Genomic DNA, 22,469 nt, shown 5'->3' with positions numbered 1-22,469 from the left:
ATCTCTGGCCCCTGCAGATGCTGACCTTGGACATGAAACACTTCAATCCTTCAGGTCTCCTCTTGGAAGCTAACTCTTCCTCTCACTCCAGAGTTCTGGTTTTTGGTGCATCTCTTAACTGTGTTCCCTATTTCACCTTCATGTTTCTGTACCAATCACACACCGTAATGTCATTATCTCAATACTCATCATGGGTAGAGACCTCATCCATCTTACAATTACAGAGGAAAATAGATCTAGGTTAGGCCCTGAGTTCAGAAGACCTAGGCTGAATCCTGTCGTTTTCTAGCTAGATGATCTTTGTCTATTTTACTTAGTCTCCTGGAGCCTCAGTCTCCTCATCTGTGAATATAAACAGTGATACCGCATATAGGGCTGTTTGGGAGATGATTTATCATAAATGTGCATGGATACTTTTATCTAGTGCCCAGCAAAGCACCTACCATAGGTGATCAACAGATTTGTTGAATATTATAAACTTTAAACTAATAGTCTAGATTTTAGTGTCATTTCCTTTTTATTAGTACAGAGAAAATTTCTCTCTGTAAGTATTAACACAAATTACATATATTCTTATATCCTTGACTATATATATCCTAGTACAGCACAGAGAAGATACTGGTAAAACCAAACTGATTCTCTTCTTGAATATATGTGTAAAATAAGCAGCCACTTAAAAGATCTGTTCCATATAATCACATATAAAGTGGAAAATAAATATTAATTAAAAAGATCAGTTAGCTTTATTTTAAAAGAAACAAGTTATTTATCAAGAAAAGTCCACTAGCAAGCAGGATTTAGGGCACATGATTTTGTAGATAGTGACCAATATTCCAAAAATCTCCATTCTGTGAGAAGTCTGAGAGGAAAAAATACTATATAAACTATATTCTCAGTCCAAAGTGCTACTTCTTAGTTGATCTGCTTCCAATTTTTGAAAAGTACACATAACTGCAGAAATGTAGTATTTTACAGACTATTAAATCATTAACATGAATAGGACAGACTATAGTATTTCTAAAAAGATGACTTCATATGTAACAAATGTAGCTGAAAGTAAATATGATCAATAGATTAAGGGAGGAGTGAATATGCAATTAGCATATATTTAAACACGAAGACCTAAATATAAGTCAGTACGTACATCTTGGGAAAATATTCGGTCTCTAGCTCTCTGGTACTCTTCTTCTCTTTCTTCTATAGATTTGCTTCGTCTGTCATCTTTCAAACGTATTCTCATCTAAAGAAAAGAGAACAATTAATCTTGGGGAAATGATCTGCCACGATAAATCCAGCATCTATAAAAATGCTCCAAACGTGCTAGGTTACCTGATTATCATCCTTGTCAAAGCTAGAGTTATCTCTCTTGAGGATATATCGTTTCTGAAAGTCTTCACCTTTATCATCCTTAATATGTTCAGTAAATTTCTGATCAGGTCTAAAAAATAAACCAAAAACCAAGGGAACAAAACAGATAATAAAGTTAAATATTACATTTTATGAAAAGTGGTAAAAATAATATGTTCCCACTCACTGGTGCTATTTAAAGATACTTATGTTATCTCAGTTATTCCTCAAAAATAATCTTATGAGAAAACATTAACTATCCCATGTCATGACTGAAAGGATATATGAAATACACTGTGGGATCTGGAATCCGACTGCTCAGGTTCAAATACTCAGCTTTAACAATCAGTTGCTTTAGTTACTTATTAACCTTTCTTTCGGAGAAGGCAATGGCAAGCCACTCCCGTACTATTGCCTAGAAAATCCCATGGATGGAGGAGCCTGGTAGGCTGCAGTCCGTGGGGTCGCTAAGGGTCGGACACGACTGAGCGACTTCACTTTCACTTTCACACATTGGAGAAGGAAATGGCAACCCACTCCAGTGTTCTTGCCTGGAGAATCCCAGGGATGGGGGAGCCAGGTGGGCTTCCGTCTATGGGGTCACACAGAGTCGGACACGACTGAAGTGACTCAGCAGCAGCAGCAGCAACCTTTCTTTTCCCTGCTTTCCTCACTACAGTCTACCTACTTCATAAGGCTGTTCTGAAGATGAAATGAATTAACAGATGACCAGCACTAAAAACAGTAAACAGTAGAAGTTTGTTATTATTATAAATACTACTGACAAAACTGAGGATTAAATGAATAAAGCAACTGTCCAAGATCAGGGGGGAAGGAAATGACTGAGCCATAGTTGGAGCCCTGGTATATAAGCCTGTCTAACCTCTTTGCATTGCCTCCTCCAATTCAAAGAAACAATTCTGGAACAAAGGAAAAGTATAGCACAGTATCTTATGTTACACTCCTACAGTACCTGCTCTGATGTTACATAACCAAATATTTTGTGGTTGAATTTAATAAAATTTAAGAGACTACTTCAAAATGCTACCAAGTTACCAAGTATTCTTAATTATAGTAGGGTACATCTTTGTTTTGTATTAACTGAAACAGGTTAAAAAGATAAGTTTTTGAAGGTTAATGTTATGACCTAAAGTAATGATTATGAACCCTTAACAGCATATTTCATGGCTGACTGGTTTTTCCTCTATGGAAATGCTGCAAGTTCTACTGGGATCCAGAAAACAGATGGAACGCTGTTGCCCTTGGAAAATTATAATCATATAAAATTTCACTTTCTGAAATATATTCTCAGCTACAACAAATTAAGTCATTCAACACTCCTGAGACTTAACATCATCCTATTATGAAACTGAAATATGTGATCTATAAAAAATATATTTACAGGTGATAAAGAAAGGCTAACTGAACTCCTAAGCAATTTTTTACATATACTTAAAATATATATTACGTAGTCTCATAATTTATTATGGGTACCTTAAATAAATTTCTAAACTAAATAAACCTGAGTAAGGACATCTTCAGCAAACTTCGTAATATATTTCATTATACATAGTAATCAAGTAACACTTCTGAATATTTGTTTTAACTTAATGAATTTTTAAGAGTACTGTATCTATATCCTATCAAATGATGCAAAGATTTTAAATGAGAATTATCTAAGCTGAAGAAATCTTTATTTTTAAATATATTTAGATATGTGAAACAGAACGTATCTCCACATAGAGCTATACACAGAAATAAAGAGAAAAATAGAGTGAAAAAAAAAAAGAAAAATTCCATGGCCAAACTGATGAGAAAAAGACTGCTTTCTTTAGAAATTTTAAAGATTATCTATTTAATTCCTGACAATGGCAGTATACTGCTATTTGTCACATGATTGCCTCATTGGTTTATATCAACTATTTTTGCAGCTGTTCAAAATCCGTTTTCTTTTTCAAGGAGTTTGTACCTGGGTGAGAGACTATTATTCCGATATGACTGTAAGATTTAACCAAGAGCCTGGCAACTTTTCTAAGAGCAGCTGGATTCCCACACCAAATAGCATTAGCAGGCATTTCAGCTAACCTTAAGACTGTCTTACCTCTGTCTTTTATAGATGCCTGAATTTACTGCCCTGCAATCGCCAACTTCCCGCTCCAATGAGACACCCCAGTGGACACCGGGTTGTTGACATCCACAACACCACTGGTTCAAGGCTGGAGCGGGTAATCTGCCTATGAGGAAAAGGCAAGTTTGTTTTTATTCAATGTGGAGCAGTTCTCTAAGGTTTTCTGATTTACATCCTTCTTCATATTCCAGAAGAAAAAAATAAAAATACAGTGTAACTTCAATGATCTGAAATGTCTAGTTATAATTGTGCTATTGATCCATTCTTCTTTAGGTATCAATACATTATAAACATGTGTGTTTAACTAAACTCTTGACTACCTGGATAAAGAGAACCCTGATATCATTGTAGCATTCAAATAACTGAGGTTACACTGCATTGAAAACCTTAGAGAGTCACCAGTCGAAATGTTAGTCAAAATGCCTGCTAATGAACACGTGCTTGGGTATCCAGCAGCTCTGAGTAATGTTGAAAGGTATTGGTTAAATGAAGTAGATTTATATTCACCTTCAGTCCAGCTCATAGCTTACGGTTACTGTCCCACTTCAGTCAAGATATAACTAACTAGGAAAATGCTAAAAGATATTTAAAAAAGACTAAAAGATAGGCAGTAGACAAATCAGATTCACATTTGCAGGTAAAACTTAATCCCTAAGGAAACACGGGATCCTTTTCAAAGACAGCTGTCTTCATTAATTTAATTTTAGTTGTAGTAACAATCATTTTAAAAATACAAGCTTCCACCAATAAATATACCTTTTTGACAAAATACTATTTGAAATGGAAGAAAACCAACTTAGTTCAAGCAAACGATATGATAGCTACAAGGGTAAAGACCATTATAACAAAAGAGAAATAAATGAATTAAATATAATTGTGCAAACCAAATGGTTCATAACAGACAGAACCTTGAGAAATCTAGCTTCAAAGAAGGAAGAAAAATTATGAATTTAAAAGCATTATTTATCGCATCTGAAGCTGACTGCTGCTCACAGATCCACTGTTGTCACATATGAAATTAATATGGAAAATTCTTTTGATAGATCAAAAAGAAGAATTATAGCTGAACTCAACAGGTAGCTTTAGGATTAGTTTTATTAATAGGCAAAAGAGGTATTGTGAACATATAAGTTTAGGTGACTCTGCATTGTGCCTTTTGCTCCCAAATATCAGCACTGATTATCTATTTCACCATACTACAAAGCTAACACTTTTTAAAGCAAATGATTCCTCTTAACTTCGTAAAATTTTTTGCTCAGTAAGTAATACATAGCCCAGAAGGGTACACAATATTATGGATAATATTGGATTAACCAACAGTTCCACTGTCCTGAGATCTGTGGAAGAAAAGAACCAAAAATAGAGGTGGAAAAGACAGTGAAATGATAGAAAACCAGTGAAAATATAAGGGTTTCAAAGTTTGCTTTTTCCTTTTAAATTTGCCTGAAGTTGGCCGTAGCTATTTAAATTGTACTAATTTAAAATCCATAAGAAAATGGTTATTAAACATCACTGACATCATGACTTTTGAGGGTTTTCCTACTTTAAAAAAAGCAATCCTCATTCACCTGTCTCATTTCAGTCACCTGTCTCATTTCAGTCCAGACTGGTGCATTTTACATCCCATGAGCAGAGTATATTTTTTAGACCTGTCACATAAGGTTATCATCACAAAGCTGAAGCAGGCTGCTAAAACGTGTGGAAAACCTCAGATGAAAGATGTTACAAAAAGATAATTATCACACACACATATAACAGCCTTTCTTGATACTTACATTCTTGTATTGCTAGTTTTGTTTACTATGACAGACTTCCCACTCTGATCAACATTGTGGTCTAATCCAAAGTAAGCGGCGACTCTGTGCAAGAGCATCCTATGGTAAGATGTCATTGGGGGGAATTTTTTACGGGGAGACCTAGAATTAGAAGAAAGACTAATTTAGCAGATGTTGAATAACTGTGATGACAATTTCTTTTCTTGTTAAAGGTCAGGACTTACTCATTATTACCAATGAAATCTAAAATTTCTTGTTCCAATTTCAACAGCATCATTCTGTCCCTGAAACAAAATATGAAAACTCGTAAAACTTAACACTGAAATAATCATAAATGTTGATTTTATAGGGCTATATATTTTTTTTATAAAACCTGTACAGTGAAGAACATTACAAGTTTGATATATGCTTTCTAAAAAAGTAATATTTTAAAAGAATAAAGATGACTTTTTAAAAAATTTATGGAAAATTTCACACATACACAAATGTAGAGAAAATACCATCCAATTTCAAAACTATCATTATATCATTATCTTGATCTGTTAAGTACTACTGTATTATATTAGATTCTGTTTTGCAAATACATGGATTATTGCAGAATATTAGTCTTTATCCCTTACTCAATAAAGTAAGAAGCAGCAGGAAAACAGACATCTTTAGGTAGGCTCATGACTTTGTTACCGTGCTCAACTCCATAGAAACAATACTCTAAAGAACGTGCAATGGCAGTAACAACAGGAATACTCCAGTGGGAATCCAATGCTAGTATATAAATGGAACTACAGCAGAGAAGTATGAACTATATTACTAATCCTAACTCAGAGGAAGAAGACTTCAAATTATTCTGAAAATTGCTACAATACATTTTTAAGATTTTGGGAATTTTTCTGATATCAAGGTGAACCAAATATCTCCAATATTAAAATAAATAAGGACACTAGGGAACACCTGAATGTGCTCCTTCAGATCACTAGGGTCCTATTTAGTGCACTTACAAAACAAGTTACTGGTACCACTCCCCAAAGGACCTCCTTGCTCACACACCAAGAACATAGCTCAAGAGAGTATTCCTGTGGTCACTGTAAATTTCATGTGCATGTGGGAAAAACAAAACAAAAGCAAACCTCAAGAAACTTAAAGCTAGAAGCAGCTTTACAGAAGCAGCTTTCTGTTTCTGAAATTTTACAAATCAAGAAAACTAGGCCAAGAGGTTAATGTGTCCCTCTCAAATAAATACTACATAGTGGATCCCTCTCAAATTCTAAGGGGAAATGATGTCCTCTATTTCCCCTGCTTAAGCTACCTTAAAGTCTAGACATCAGCCCTGAGTTTGATCTCTCTATATTGCAAAAGTAGTCTTATAAAACTGACTAATATTAACCATGCTGCTGCTAAGTCACTACAGTCGTGTCCGACTCTGTGCGACCCCATAGATGGAAGCCCACCAGGCTCCCCCGTCCCTGGGATTCTCTAGGCAAGAACACTGGAGTGGGTTGCCATTTCCTTCTCCAATATTAACCATACACGTCTTTGTATCAGTTGAAAAAAATCAAGAGAATAACATGCATAAGTGGTGATTTTAAACCCAAAGTGGAACAGGATTACATTTTAATACAAATTTCAGCAACATTCAATTTTTCTCTTTTAGTATACTCCATCTCAGCAAGTGGCACCACCTTTCACTCAGCACACTGTACTAGAAGTACCTTTTTTTGCCCATTACTATGCTTTTCCAAACCCTCCCGTGCAGTTAATTACAACTGCAAATTTTATCTATCTTTGATCTATTTTTCTTCTCTTTCCACTGCCATTGCCCAGGATCCAAGTATTCAGGATTGTGACTTGACCTCTATGATACTACTGTATTATCTCTCTGTATCTTCCCTTGTTCCCTCCAAATTTGTTTTACCTGGAACATCCATAACAATCTTTTAAAAACACAAATGTGAAGACATGTCATGGTCTGGGATAAATATTTATCACAGGTTTCCCATTGCTCTTAGGTTAGAAATGAACATCTGTAACACGGCCCATGGGGCTTCCCTGGTGGCTTGGTGGTAAAGAATCTGCCTGCCAATGCAGGAGATGCAAGTTCAATCCCTGGGTCACGAAGATCCCCTGAAGGAGGGCATGGCAAGCCACTCCAGTATTCTTGCCTGGAGAATCCCATGGACAGAGGAGCTGTACAGGCTACAGTCCATGGGGTCACAAAGAGTCAGAAACAACGGAGCACCCACATGCACTACAAGGCAGGTATGACCTTCACCTATCTCTTTAGCCTCATTTCCTGCCCCTTTCTCACAAAACCTTCATCATTTTGGCTTATTGCTGTACTTCCCAAGCTCCTTCCTTTCACAGGTTCCTCAAACATGCTGTTTCCTTTGCCCAGCACATTTTTTTTTTTTAAATCATTTATTTATTTGGCTGCACCAGGTCCTAGTTGCGGCATGTGGGATCTAGTTCCCTGACCAGGGATGGAACCCAAGCTGCCTGCATTGGGAGTGCAACGTCTCAGTCACTGGACCATCAGGGAAGTCCCTACTACATCTTGTTACATTCTTTCTTAGAACCTGTTTCTTTCATACCTTTTAAGAGTATTTATCACAATTACCTTTATATAGTTATTTGTGCTATAGTGAGGAGCTCAACAAATCTATCTGAGTGGAATAAATTAATCAGATTATTTACCAATGTCTTTTAATGTTTTTCCTTAAAATTTTAGGGGAGGATGGGAAATTTTTCCTTACTTCATAAGGCTTTCATTGAAAAAGATTTACTTAATGTTAAGACTCTTTTCTTCTAATTTTTTTGGGGTCAATTTGTCTTGACATGGTAAAATTTTCTAATGTATTTTATACACTTATTGTAGGGGAAAAAAGGATTCGGAGGCAGGCAACTTATTTAGCATTCATGAAACAGTGCATTTAAATTGGTTCCTCTGTTTGAGCTAAACAGCAAGGAATATGTGAAATATTCCTCAGTGAATGAACTGCTATTCAAAAGAAGTTTCTGTTGTTTCCATGAAAGAAAACAAAAACTTAACAATTTTATTAGTAACTGATACAAATTCAGGCTTTTTCCCCTTTTATATGTAGATTTATGGGTTGCAGAGGATTTTCTATTATTACCTGGGCCACTTACTGTTAAATTCCCCTACTTAGTTTACTAAATTTTTAGTTAGCAAAAAGTAGAACTTGTTAGAAAATTAGCTTTCCTAAGTTCTCAAGATTTATACATCCTGCCTTGTATCTGTTACAGCTTAGTCCAAGTTTCCAAATTTTCAAATCTGTCATCAAGGTTAGACATCTTGGTAATGGCCATAAGTCAAAAATTAATAATCCTTTACAGAACCATTACATACAGTACTCAAACAGATCCATAAATTAATTTTCATATGGCATAGGTTTATTAGCACATGAACTTACAGGCACACATAGAACTTGTCATCGTATAATCTTTAAAAGAAACCAATACATGCTATCTGTTATTAAAGAAATATATAAGAAAAACAAAGATCTCAGTCAAATTGAACAATAAACTACCTGAAGTTAAAATGAAGGGGCATTATCTTTCAGTTATTAGTGTTCTAGTCATTATACCAGAATTGACTTTGAGAAAGTATGTGTGGCTGGTACACAAGTGGCAAAAAAAAAAGAAGAAAACAAAATGCTTCCCTTTGACCATTCCCTTCCCAGTGTTCTACATGAACTGGGTCAAATATCTGCAACAGGCAAGAAATATGATGTTTGGCTGCTCCCCTCCATTAGTGACACAGTTGCCTACACTGTCCATATTTCTTCAGTATATTGTAGAATTTACAGAAAATGGTTATAAAACCAATACAAAAGTACGTATAAACCATGTCAGTGAGTGTAATCTCTGTCTTGGGCAACTGCAGGTTCCTGGGTTCTAATCTAGTAATGACTAGTTACTACAATTTTTGAAAGTATTTCTTAAAACAGGAATTACAGATAAACAGTTATTTAACACCTGAAGTTAAGTTTATTCATTGGGATGAGAACAAGATTTAAGGATCTGAAGGAAAATTCCGAAATAAAATGTAAACTAGATTTTAGTATGATTCAAAATAAATCTGCTTAACATCTAGAATGCTCTGAAATTCGAGTTGAAATTTGCCAGACTTATTACTAATTTTGTGCCATCTATGGCTGGCAATTAATGGTGTGTTTCACTGAGAGAAGACAGAGTCATCAGGCAAATCATACTTCTTACAAAATTTAACATTAGCTACTACTATGCAAACCACACTGACATTACTATTAACTTACTCATGAGCCATTATATGAATGGTTCACTTACATATTTTTTTGAATAAAAATGCAAACACATAAGGATTAATGTTCTGATACATGCTGCATGACATGGATGACCCTTGAAAATATTATGCTAAGTGAATGAAGCCAATCACAAGAGACCACATACATATGATTTCATTCATATGATGATACCCAAAAAAGGGAAATCTGTAGAGACAAGCTAGAATAAAGTTCAGGGCATAAGGAGATGATAGCAAAATGGTTAAGGATTTCTTTTGGAGGTTAATGAAAAAGCTCATAAATTGTAATGATGGTAGCACGAATCTGTGAATATACCAAAAATCATTAAGTCGTACACTTCAAAAACACATATGCAGATAATGTAAAAACTTTGGCATTTGTAGAGGAAAACAGAAAACTGCACAAAAGAAGAATATTTTGGAATTTCTTCTGAGCCTGCTATGCGTTCAGAAGAAAGAAAAATTCTACCTGTTTAGGATCCCGTCTTGCTTTACACAAACTAGCTATGTATTTTCTACCTTCCCCTTAACCTACTGAGTTCTCATTTTTACCAGTCTACAGCAAATGAAATGCCTTGTTAAAGTAGCCAACAACTTCCTAGTTCCTTAATCTAATGGGTTGCTTCATTTTACCTTTAATGAAACTGTTGTTGTTTGGGTGACTTCTAAGACAAATGTTCTCATGATTCTTCTGCAATCTTTAGGACTCAGTGTCTCTACCTTTAAGATACTGTTTTTCCATAGAATTTTATCCTTGTCATTTATTGCATCTCGCTGGCCAAACTCACAAAGCAAGAATCACCTCTAGTGATGATTCCTAATCTGTAAGAGCATCCAGGCGCATTTACTTGAATATCAGAGCTATACACTTAATCTTGCCACAGCGTTTCATCAGACACCTCAAACTATACTTATTTATAACAAAACATGCCTTACTTCATTCAGGCTTGTCCTTATTACTTCCGCCATTAATAGGATTAACCATCAGTCCAGCTGGAAACCAAGCAGCTGTTCTGTTCTAACAAACCACTACTCTTCCATATCCAAATAATCACCAAGTCCTGCCATGGGATTAATTCTTAAATATCTTCCGAATAAGCCGTTTCCTCTCTGTTCTTCTCTATGTTCTCCTACCCACACTCCCTGATCATGATTCTCAGCCCCTCACTGATGAAGTAATCTTCCTAAAACGCAAATGTCATTCTGATGTTACCCTGTTCAAAATTCTGTCATGACTTCTCCACAGAGCATGCCATATTCAGTATTTCTCAAATGGTGCATCTCAGCGAAGATGCTTTTTAATTGTTCATCACATCCCTGGCTTCCTATCAGCACTTCTTACTCAGTAACCACCCCAGCGTGTTGGTACCGATCTAGTTTGAGGACAACTGAACAGTCTGTCTTCATACCTTACCAACAACCTCCCCATCACTTTCTGGAATTACTTTCTACACGCCTTCCTGCCAGAGCCAGTGTACAATCTTGTCTGTCTGGGTATATACCACCTCCCTCTCATACTGCTGTGCCCCAGCAATGCTCTTGTCTCGCTCATGTTCTCATGCTCCCATTTAAAGCACCGTGAATTAAAAATTCAGCTCAGGCATTATCTTTTCAGTGCAGCCTTTCCAGATCCTCTCAGAGGTGGGATCCCATCACTGTGCTTTTATAGCACCCTGAAAAACTTCTTTTACAACATTTATTCTATTTTAATTATATATCATGGGGTTTTCCTTTTTTCCCCTAGCACATAGAAAGTGAATATTTTAGGGTCGGAGATTGTATTTTGCTCACCTTTATATCTACAATGTTTAGCACAATGCTTAGCACATGATAGATACCCAACAAACGCCTGTTCAATGGACTAATTTCAGCTGGGACCACTGAGGAATCAACTTGAACTGAAAAAAAGAAGTCATGCAGAGTTGACTGACTTCACACTTATACTTCCTACTATAAGTAGACTACTTTTCATTTTAATGGTTCTCCATTTGGGATTTAAAGTTAAATGTGAAATAGAAAATCAAGATGGTACTGAAACAATAAATCCTGAACGAAATTAAAGGTTTATCTTGAAGCAAGACATGAGATAAGCCTCAGCAATACTGAAGAGACTTGTCCATGTTTTTTTATCACGTGTGTCAACCCAATGAGCTAAAAATTTCACAAATTTTAACTACCGTTCTGGGGAGCTAACATCTAGAGGAGGGGTTCTTAACCTTTGAGTCTCCTACTGCAAGAATGGGTTGGTCAGATATTTTGTGAATAAACCTTTTTCTGGGAAGAATGCCTCAATGGGATCGATGGCCTGCCAAAAAGTTAAAATCTATTTATCTAGTATCCTGGCAAAACAAAGGATTTCACAATTAGTTAGTGACTCAAATAAGCACCGTAAAAATCTTTGGGTTGGAGGTTCATAAACTAAGCAAGAAGAAACAAAAATTCTGTATTCAGTTAAGTCCAGAAACTTGTTATAAGTGAATATACTGAGTAATTTGGCTCAGTGCTTTATCATGAGGTATATTTCTCTCATATTTCATGATTAATGATAACTCTTTAATCTCAATTAAGACCCAAAATATCTTAGTGATTCTTTATTTCCCAAAATTCCTACAAAGAGTATGAATTATCTTTATATCATCATGATATATATAATGCAAAAAAGGTATTTACACATGTGTATATAGAGGCCAGCAACATCTTAGCCCTAAGAAACTGAAATGTTTCTGGTGTACTTCAAATATTCTAATCTTATTCTAACTCAGTAATGAAAACATATATTATACATATACCATACAAAATTATGGTACTCTAGAAGCAATGTAAACCTTATAAATTTAATTTTTACCTGGGATTGTTTTTTAATGTATTTACTAAAAATTCATGTAGATCTATGCCAGTTGAATCAGTGTATTCTTGACTGGAATCTAAAAAACAACAACACAAAAACCCAGTATAAAGTTGTTTGAAACAAATTCCTTTCCCTTCACACATGATGCATAGCAAATAAAATGAGATGCCCCACAATGAAAGAAAATTGACGAAGTAGGAAAATGGAACTTATGATGAATTCAGATGACCACAATTTTGCTACTCCTATATAATGACTATGGCATGGATTTATGTAATTGCATGTTTATATACCTTCTTAAAAAGAAAATTTCTCTCGTATGTGCCACTTTAATTTACTCTGAATTCTTAAAAGATCCTTTTATATACTCACCACAATTCTCATATTCAAAAATGCCTCATTAAACAAACAAACAAAAAAACCTCAGAATGATTCAGACAGCAAATATAAGGAGGTAATAATCTGGAGATACGCAGGAACTTTAGCTCTGAAAAAGTATTTATCATAAAAAATTTGCTTTCAAAAAAAAATTTTTTTTCTTTTTTTACAAATACGTTTATTTCTTCTCCTTAAATGTAATATCCTTATGCTATTTATAAAACTGGTCAACCTAACTGTGTCTATAAATTTAAAAAGCATTTCGTAGGCAATGATATATGATGAAGTCCTTTAAAATTCACTCTGAAAGATAAACATCTTGGGTTTCCAAGAATATTCTTACTGCATACTAAACATTTTGGCATTAGTTCTTTGCATTGTAAGGAATTAAAACTACATCTTTTTAATTGAATCAGTATTTAAATTATAGTGATTCCATTATTTCGATACAAGAGACAGACCAATAAATGATCATGAGTTATCTTCCTTGGTGATTTTGACATGAGGTGCAGTTTTTTTGGCTAAATCATCTGATGTTCAGAACTGTGTCATGCCATTTTGCCCAGAACTATATCATCCCTTTAGTCTGTTCTAGATTACTTTTATGAGAAATATACTGTATAAAATTATTCAAGGGGTAGAGGGTGGATCAATGGTGAAATAAAACCTTTGCTTAAAAAATACAGAAATAAATTGCAAACCTCTTGATAACATTTTTCTGGGCAACTTATCACTGGCTTTTTCTTTTTCTGCTTCATCTTTTGAGGGCTTCTCCTCTTTTTCAAATGATTGTGTTAACTGGATCTGAATTTTCTCCTGTTGGAAGGTAAAATCAGTTATTATGTGAAAATACAAAAGTGATTCAGTTAATACCCCACATTTGTATTGCTGATTAACAAAACTGCATGGAGGAAAAAAAAGGTTTTTATTTTATCCATCCAGATTCTTCAAGCAAGAAAATACAACTTACAATAGCTTTACCATGTTAATCAATTCTTGATAAAAAAAGTTAATTTTTTGAGCTGAATATATCAACTGAAACATATCCCTTGAAAATATCAATGGAAAATTATCTTAGAGAAAATATATGTTTTTTATAATAGTTTCAATGAATCAACTTAAAACCCTTGGAGGATCAGAACAAAGGTCTTTTTAACCTATTTTTGCAATGGAGATATACCATCGTCAAACAAAAGTATAATTATTATCATCATGACAATAGGAACATATGAATGTCAGGTTAACACTTACCAAAAACTAATTTTCTTAAGTATCCACTTTAAATTCATATTCCTTCATTTTCTTATCATATAAAACTGTAAGTAAAAACTTCAAAACCAAATCCCAACTTTGATTATTTCCTATTTGAGTCTACTATCACTGTTCCTCCTCTAAGTACCACAAAGTTGTTTTAGAAAGATTTCAGACAAGATTGTTTCCCTTAGTGATATGTAACATTTACTTGTAAAGTAACCATTGTCTAAGACTGAAAAGGAGAACTAATTTTACATTTTAAAAACAATGTCATTACATGCAATTTCAGAACAGAAAGGAATTACTAGAAATACAGTTGAAATAGGTTAAAAATCACATGGCTTTGATTATTCAGGCAAAGTTATAAAGACAGACTAACTCCAGAACATTTCTACTAAAGATAAAGGTGTAGCCTATCTAGATGTAGGCTAAATTGCTGTATACAGCTGTTCTTTAGTGATGGAAAATATTAATAAATGACTTTGCTTTTCTGGGTGACGGTTAGTGGTGGCAGTAGGCACAATAAGTCAATATTGAAGGGATATAAATTTCAAGATTGTAAAACTTGCAGCCACCAGGATTTCTATTAAACATTTTCTCCCCATATATATATATATATTTTTTCAAAACAGTGTTTGGCAGAAGAGTTTCAGATCTAATGAATATACCTATATATGTATATATAGCCCCCGCCATGGGGTTCTGACTGCTATTTTTATCTTCTCTCAGTTCTGATTCCTATTTCATCTTAGTTCAAAGTTGTACTCAGAATATAGGACAAAAGTGAGGCACTGGCAAATTCCACTAAAATGACAAACATCTGCTTTATGCCCTCCTTTGTCTTATTTACCAAACCTCATGCGTTAATCAACATCATGTATTCGTCAAACAGTCATTTTTCTCATTATGACTCACTTTCTAACCCACTTGCCTTATATTTTTAACTATAAAATAGATATTTAAAAATGAATCCCAGAACTGTTTCCAAAGCAGAATATTTAGACGTTTCCCTGACTTATAACTTCTATCCTGTTACTCAAGGCTAATCTATGAAATCAAGGTTGGAATAAAAGATTCCACATTTAGACAGATATTAAAATATTTTATCAAGGTGAACTGTATTTAAAAAGCTAGCAGACATAATGTATCTAGGCTTGTCTTCAGTTGGTACTGAGGCCTTGTTTTCAGTAGCAAATAAACAAGACATATTTTAATTTTAAAAGCCTAAGTCCTTATACATAAACTCTCTTGACTACAAATAACTGAAATGATAGCACTATCTCCATGGGCAGCCATAATTCCTTTACTCTTCACTCTGTCACTGACATTAGTTATTGAGGTCATTTCCTTCTCATAAGCTCTCATCAGACACAAGTGACATCTCTTTCTTAATTGCCTCTCAACCTTTCAAATAATGAGTTTTATTCCAGATTAATTCCTCAAAAATCACATTCTAAAGCAAGTGTTATTAGCCGGAAAGTGTCTGCTGTCAAGGATGAGATGCTAGTACATTTTATGAGAAATAATTTATTTTCCAATTCCCATTTAGGTGCAATTTAGTTAACTCAACGCTTGAAAAAAGACTTTCTATTAAAAAGAGTATCTTTTGTTCACAGAAAGTAATAATAGGTTGTTATCCCCAAAGAAAAATTTAACTGTATCCAAGAAAAATTGAGAAATAATATATTATGTGGAACAACTGAACTTTGGTATAACCAGCTTATTCATTATCCATATGCTGAAACTCAGCTTTTTTGAATAATATATACACCAATATACAACACATCCTCCTCATATTAATTTATTTCTTACATAAATTTTCACTAGACAAATTTATGTAGTACTGTAAGAACCCCTACCTCGCTTCCCCTCCTATAATAATTTTCAGATAGGTGAAATGTACCACATCAAACCAAAGATCATGTTTGTTACAGTTTTTTTCAAAAAGAAGACACTTTTTCTGGATTAACAGTCTTATGAATGTCCAACTCTTCTCATTTCCTCAATCTCCTTGGACAAGTTATTCTATAGGGCTGATGGTGTAAAATTTTGGTCAACAAAATGAAGAAATTAATTAAAAAAAAAAAAAAACCCTATTACACTGCCTACTGCTCAACCCTGAACATGTATATTCATTACTCTGACATGCACAAAAGAACTTGTAAAACTGCTTTTTAAAACACAATTTTATTGAATTTTTTTCAGAGTGTATAAATAACTCTTCAGCCTCATGAACAAGCATGCAAAAGCCAAGTTAACATCTGAAAATGGTCTCCAGGCAATAGTTCTTAGTAAAATATTTTGAGCATATTTCTATTTTTTTTGGAAGTTTATTCTTTATTGCTTAAAAATATCTCTTTATAGAATACATACCATGTCAATATATGGCAAAACCAACCAATATAATATTGTAAAATAATTTGCCTCCAATAAAAAATAAATTACTTTAAAAAAAAAGAATTAATACATACAACTATCTTCTATTTATGTAAAATTTTAAATATAAATCAAAAGTAAATTTTGATCCCTATGTTCCTTGACACTTTCTCAATAATCTATTAAAAAAATCTTCTGATATAAAATAAAAACACATAGTGCTTTTTAAAAACAGAACACATTCTAAACATGCAACAACTACCTTCAGTATTTATAGTATACTTTTGACGGCACTGTCTTCTAAATCAAGGCAAATTATCAACAGTCTCTGCTTGAATCAACAAACATACAACTGGCATTAAAAAAAAGGGGGAATGTAATCTGTCATAGCTCTTTTTTCTCTTTCTCCTTTATTCAGTCATCTCTCTTAACCAAAATATTGCCTCAATTCTTTGGAAACTAATTGTTAGGATACAGGGGGATTTCAGGTTATTTAAACTCTTAAAGTAGAACAAGCCACAAACAGCCAAAGTTATCACACTAATAAACATTGTTAAGGGGGTCCAAAAATAATTATATGTAAATGTATAAGTGTAACGTAAGACAAAGATCAATCTGTAGCTAAGATTAACAGAAAAGTAAAGTCATAGCATTAAAAAAAATACAAAAAGCAAAAAACCAAACTATTCGTTGAGCCTCAGTAGTTCTACACTTTATAAACAACGGAATAAGAAATATTAGACAACTATTAGTGCCAAGCTATTATGAAGACTGGCTTCACCATGCATTCAGGTTAAGCAAAATGATACATATCAAGCAGAAGTCTTGGGTAGTTTCCCTTTCACACTCAAGAGGTGTTTGACAAATTTTTAAAAGCCAAAATCAAAAGGGAATATTTCATCGCAGTTACATTAACTGGAAGTACTACTTAAATATAACTTTTCCATAATAACGTAAAATTCCCCTGAAGCCATATTCTCAGTTAACTATATGATCTCTTAAGTTTTTCCAGAGAGAAATCACTGCACCAAGCCTTAGACTTACTGGTGGTTTTACTCAGTAAAAACATATACAACACATGTACATGCACATACAACTTTTATTTAACATTATGAAAAAAATATTCTCCAGGAAGCAGCCTTTTCCACTGTATCTTTGAATAATAATTGTTTTGTTTTGTTTATTGTTTTGGTGTTGTTTTTTTTTACCTGGTTCTCCTGTGATATCTCTGCTGTAGGGGGTGGTGGAGATTCTTCACACACTGCAAGGCTCCGAACTAGCTTTAACTTTGAGCTTGACTGAAGAAAAGTATTTAAAATTAACGCTACATTTCATAAATCTAGGGCTAGAGTTTAAGTTTCTTTATAATAGTTTCTTCTGTGTACAGATGTAGGTGAAATGTGCAAGTTAAATATATCATTAAATACCATTAAAACTCTGTTATGAGGGAAAACAATAACTGCAGCTTTAAAAATAATAGCAATAGCAAGAATGGGAGTAACTTCAATCTCAAAACCCAAAGAATGATGAGAGCCATTTTCTCTAAAGATAAAGAACCATTAAAGATATAAAAGCAATGCACAAAAGCGACTAGGCAAGACAAAAACCCCAAATAAAACAAAATAAGCTTTCTGCCCCAAACAAAATGTGACAAAACTAAACTGAATGCAGCGCTGTATGAAAATAAAGATCCATCAAGCATGAGGGAAGGCCCTTGGCATGCCAGCACAAAATATTTACTATACCTTAGACCTTTTTCCTGTCTGTCCAAATGACTGCAATGGCCGCTGAATACACAAGAAAGATTTGCATTAAATTTCATACTGAAACAGAAAAATTGTTTCTTAGTTCATAATCCTAAACCAAAGAGAAACTAACTGCACAAAGAATGAAAAACAAGGAGATCAGAGTTGGTTTCAAGTAAAGAAATATTGATTCCTCCCAAAAGCACACTTGTAGATTTTCTAAAATCCTTCTGTGAGTTGGCCAATGTTCTTTAAATGAGCAAACAGCCATAATTTCTGTGTTGACTGAGCTAAACTGAATTATAAGGTAATGTCTTAGTAGCAAAATAAAATACACATTTTTTTGTATTCTGTAACATATCACACTTTAGTCAAAGTTTGCGGGGGGGACCCACAAGAAACCCTGAGGAATTTTAAGTAGCTGTGCCTAGCAAACTTCCAAACTTATGATACTAAAGACAATGTTTCAAATGCCCACTGAATCAGAGTACCACCACTTCTCTACTGAGCCTTTTTAGCACTGTACTTCACCGTGCTAAAAGCCAAAATTGAAGGGGCAAATTTCATCACAATTACATTAACTGGAAGTACTACTTAAATATAACATCATAATAACTTAAAAAATTCCCCTGAAGTCATATTCTCAGTTAACTATATGATCTCTAAGTTTTTCCAGAGAGAAATCACTGCACCACGCCTTAGACTTATTGGTAGTCTTGGTTGTACTTCACAGTACAACCCCAGTTAATCAGTCGGAATCCTATTTGTCTGGTCAAGGGTAAGACAATGAAGTAGAAATGAAGAAAAGTGAGCAAAGTTCCAATATGCATGTTCAGCTTAACCACCAGATCACACAATTGGGGAACCCACTCAGGTGACTGGCTCTGGTCTGTGATACGAGGCTTTGGTTTGGGAAAACAGCTGAAGGGCTTGTGGAATGGACTCTGGAAGATTTTCTTTGCTTCCATCTCCTTCTAATTTACCTCTCTAACTCCAAATCCAAACAGTACAGGCCTAGGTATCTATCACTTAAACTCATTAAAACCAAGGAGCCAGTTTGATACCAGTCATAAAACAAAGTCTTTAATACCTAATTAGTATGCTTCACATATGAAAAAAAGCCACCATTTCATTCCAGAATCCAAAAAGGCCTTCCTTGTAGAACCAACAGAAACAAGAATCTATAGCACCAGTGTGGTCCGTCTCCCATTTTGAGGTGAAAGTTCTTGAAATAAGAAGCACTGTACTCTTGGGATTTTGACCCTGGATTTATTCAACAGTAAAAATCAGCAGTACCAACAACAAAAGAAAAACAGGAAAAAAAAAAAAAGAAATGACTTTGTTTCTTCAAGAGGAGAAATGATATGGATGCACGCACAAATGCACACGACAGCACTGGCTAAGAGAACTTCATGTTGGTTCTGTCTTCCATTTACTCACTTCTTTAATTTATTCAAGAGGATTTCTGTTACCACTACATATAGAATTAAGAGGCTATGTTACACAGAGTAAGGGTTTACAGAAAAAAATTGGAGAAAAATCAATAGATGAATATGAGCAAAATGCACATGACTAAATAAGTTCTAAGGAAAACAATTTATGATTTATTTCAGTCTTCTGATTTAATCCCTTACAATTCTAAGTATTAATGGCACAATACTTTCTCTTAAAATTTTATTTTTTAATGAAAAAAAAAATCATTAACTGGCAAGTAAAAACTGCATTCATATGCTGGGCCGGATTCAAATTTCTAGCTTTGCTTCTTTTGAGTAGGTGACCCTAGTCATGTCAGTTTACTTTCCTTGTATAAAAGTTCATACTGCTGCTGCTGCTAAGTTGCTTCAGTTCTGTTCGACTCTGTGCAATCCCATAAATGGCAGCCCACCAGGCTCTGCCGTCCCTGGGATTCTCCAGGCAAGAACACTGGAGTGGGTTGCCATTTCCTTCTCCAATGTAGGAAAGTGAAAAGTGAAAGTGAAGTCGCTCAGTCGTGTCTGACTCTGAGCGACCCCATGGACTGCAGCCTACCAGGCTCCTCCGTCCATGGGATTTTCCAGGCAAGAGTACTGGAGTGGGTTGCCATTGCCTTCTCCAGGAAAAGTTCATACCACTTGTATTAATTCTCAAAGTTCCTGAAAAAGTTCAGTAAAATGGTAGATTTAAAAAATGAGGGACTTCTCTGGTGGTTGAGTGGTTAGGACTCCACTCCCAATGCATGGGACCTGGTTTGATCCCTGGTCAGGGAACTAAATTGAACATGCTGCAAGTAAGACCTGGTGCAACCAAATAAATATTAAAAAAATTTTTAAAAAAGAAAAAAGAAAAGGGCTTTGGGGAGGCTGTACACTGTCCCTATAGTAATGGTTCAAAATTTTCATAGATTTACATATGCTTTAACCGTCAGCATTTTAACTCATGAGAGCTCTTTGATGAAGGAAGATTAAACCACAGAGAGATAAAATTATCCCAATGTGACTTAACATATTCTAAGTTCTTGCTACATGCCAGACTCTGTGCCAGGTAGTAGGCTTATAAAGATAAATAAGACACAGATGTTGGTCTCAAGAGCCTTACAGTCCAGGATCAGAGTTACTAAATAGTCAAACAGAACCCAAGATCTTCAGAATCTTACTCCCGTGCACTTTATATCACACCTATAAACAAAACCTTCTTGTGAGTTAGATACTATTTGTGATTGACAGAATTCTAAAGATAGCCTTCTAACATTTCCCTCCTCTGGTAAATTAATGAAATTATAATCTAAATAAGGTTGTGAAAGAATTTTGCACATGTAATTAAAGTACCAAGTCAGTTGTTTTTAAGATAGAGATAATTCAGCTAGGTCTGACCCAAACAAGTGAGCCCTTTAAAATTTCTTTGGTTGGGAGGGGGGCGGCAGGTCAGATTCAAAGGGTGAGAAGGACCTGACACTGCACTACTGGCTTTGAAGATAAGAGGGGACAGAAGAGGGCTAAAGGCAGCCTCCAGGGGCACAGAGTGGCCTGTGGCCAAAAGTCAGCCAGGAAACACGGACCTCAGACCTCCAGCTGCCAAATACTAAGGCGCTGCTGTTGTTGGTGTGAGTGTGAAAACAAACTCTTCTCCAGTCTTCAGATTAAGGGCCCAGCCTTGCGAACACCTCTGCTTTCAGCCTTGAGAAACCCTAAGCAGAGAACTCAGTTGAGCTCAACCAAACTCCCAACTTACATAACTGTGAGTTGAAAATTGGACATTGTTTTAAAACTCTAAGTTTGTGCTGATATGTTATGCAGCAATAGAAAGCTACAACGTAAGTAAAGCATAAACTGCCAAAGTGGCATTATTCAATAAAAATCACTTATTATTTCATATCAAATGACAAAGATCCTAATTACATAATAAATACCAGAAAATCTGCCATATACACATATGCACACACAACAAAGAAGTTTGGCTTTAAATAAGAGTGAATTATTTCCAAAGTGGATTTTATTATTTAAAGCATGCCTTTCACTTTTCCACCCCTATTCCGCTCCACCCTGCCAACCCTCATGTAGCCTACATATATTTGGATTTTAGCTCAGCCCAAGTCAAGCACCCTTCTCAATTTTTTTTTACTGTGGAGAAGTACATATAAAATTAACCATTTTAATCATTTTAAAGTGTGCAGTTCAGTAATACTAAATATACTGAAAATGTTGTGTCACCATCCACACACTCCGTATCTGTAACTCTTTTCATCTTGTAGCCATTAAACATTACTCCCATCTTCTCTCATTCTAACCCCTGGTGACTACCATTCTACCTTCTCTCTCTGATTTTGAATCAAAATACCTCATGTTAGTGGAATCACAAAGTGCTTATCTTTTAATGACTGACATTTCAGTTAGTGTAATAACCTCCAAGTTCATCCATGTTGCAGCATATCACATAATTTTTTTCTTTTTTAAGGCTGCATGTTACTCCATTGTAAGGATATTTCATATTTTACATTTGGCTTGACTCCATGTTTAACTATTGTGATTAATGCTGCTAAGAACACGGGTGTACAAATATCTCTTCACCATTCTTCTTTCAATTCTTTTGGTATATATCTGAAAGTATAATTGGTAGATCACACACTAATTCTATTTTTAATTTAAGAACTGCCATTCTGTTTCCCATAATGTTTGTATCATTTTAAATTCCCAACAACAGTGTTCAGTTCAGTTCAGTCGCTCAGTCGTGTCCGACTCTCCGCGACCCCATGAATCACAGCACGCCAGGCCTCCCTGTCCATCACCAGCTCCCGGAGTTCACTCAAACTCATGTCCACAGAGTCGGTGATGCCATTCAGCCATCT

At 34.8% G+C, this 22,469-nt stretch overlaps 1 protein-coding gene across 7 annotated transcripts in view; it reads right to left on the bottom strand.

Moving 5' to 3' along the window:
• Positions 1–22,469, bottom strand: part of R3HDM1 (R3H domain containing 1) — a 96,589-nt gene that overhangs the window by 61,303 nt on the left and 12,817 nt on the right. For 5 of the 7 annotated variants that reach the window (XM_055397069.2, XM_055397071.2, XM_055397072.2 and 2 more), the window contains exons 3-10: positions 18,149–18,190; positions 17,612–17,701; positions 13,475–13,589; positions 12,393–12,471; positions 5,475–5,534; positions 5,251–5,391; positions 1,330–1,438; positions 1,145–1,240 (exon numbers count right to left, since the gene is read on the bottom strand). In XM_055397069.2, coding sequence (XP_055253044.2) covers positions 1,145–1,240; positions 1,330–1,438; positions 5,251–5,391; positions 5,475–5,534; positions 12,393–12,471; positions 13,475–13,589; positions 17,612–17,701; positions 18,149–18,190 — 732 coding nt within the window. Of the gene's footprint in view, positions 1–1,144; positions 1,241–1,329; positions 1,439–5,250; positions 5,392–5,474; positions 5,535–12,392; positions 12,472–13,474; positions 13,590–17,611; positions 17,702–18,148; positions 18,191–22,469 lie in introns of those variants that run through there. The other 2 variants (XM_055397074.2, XM_088829108.1) reach the window with 2 other exon arrangements.

This window comes from Moschus berezovskii, chromosome 2 (assembly GCF_049115385.1).
Source record: "Moschus berezovskii isolate FMDL1 chromosome 2, NW_MosBer_1.0, whole genome shotgun sequence".
NCBI lineage: Eukaryota > Metazoa > Chordata > Mammalia > Artiodactyla > Moschidae > Moschus > Moschus berezovskii.
The sequence above is the reverse complement of the archived record's forward strand: the minus strand, read 5'-3'. Positions and strand labels throughout refer to the sequence as shown.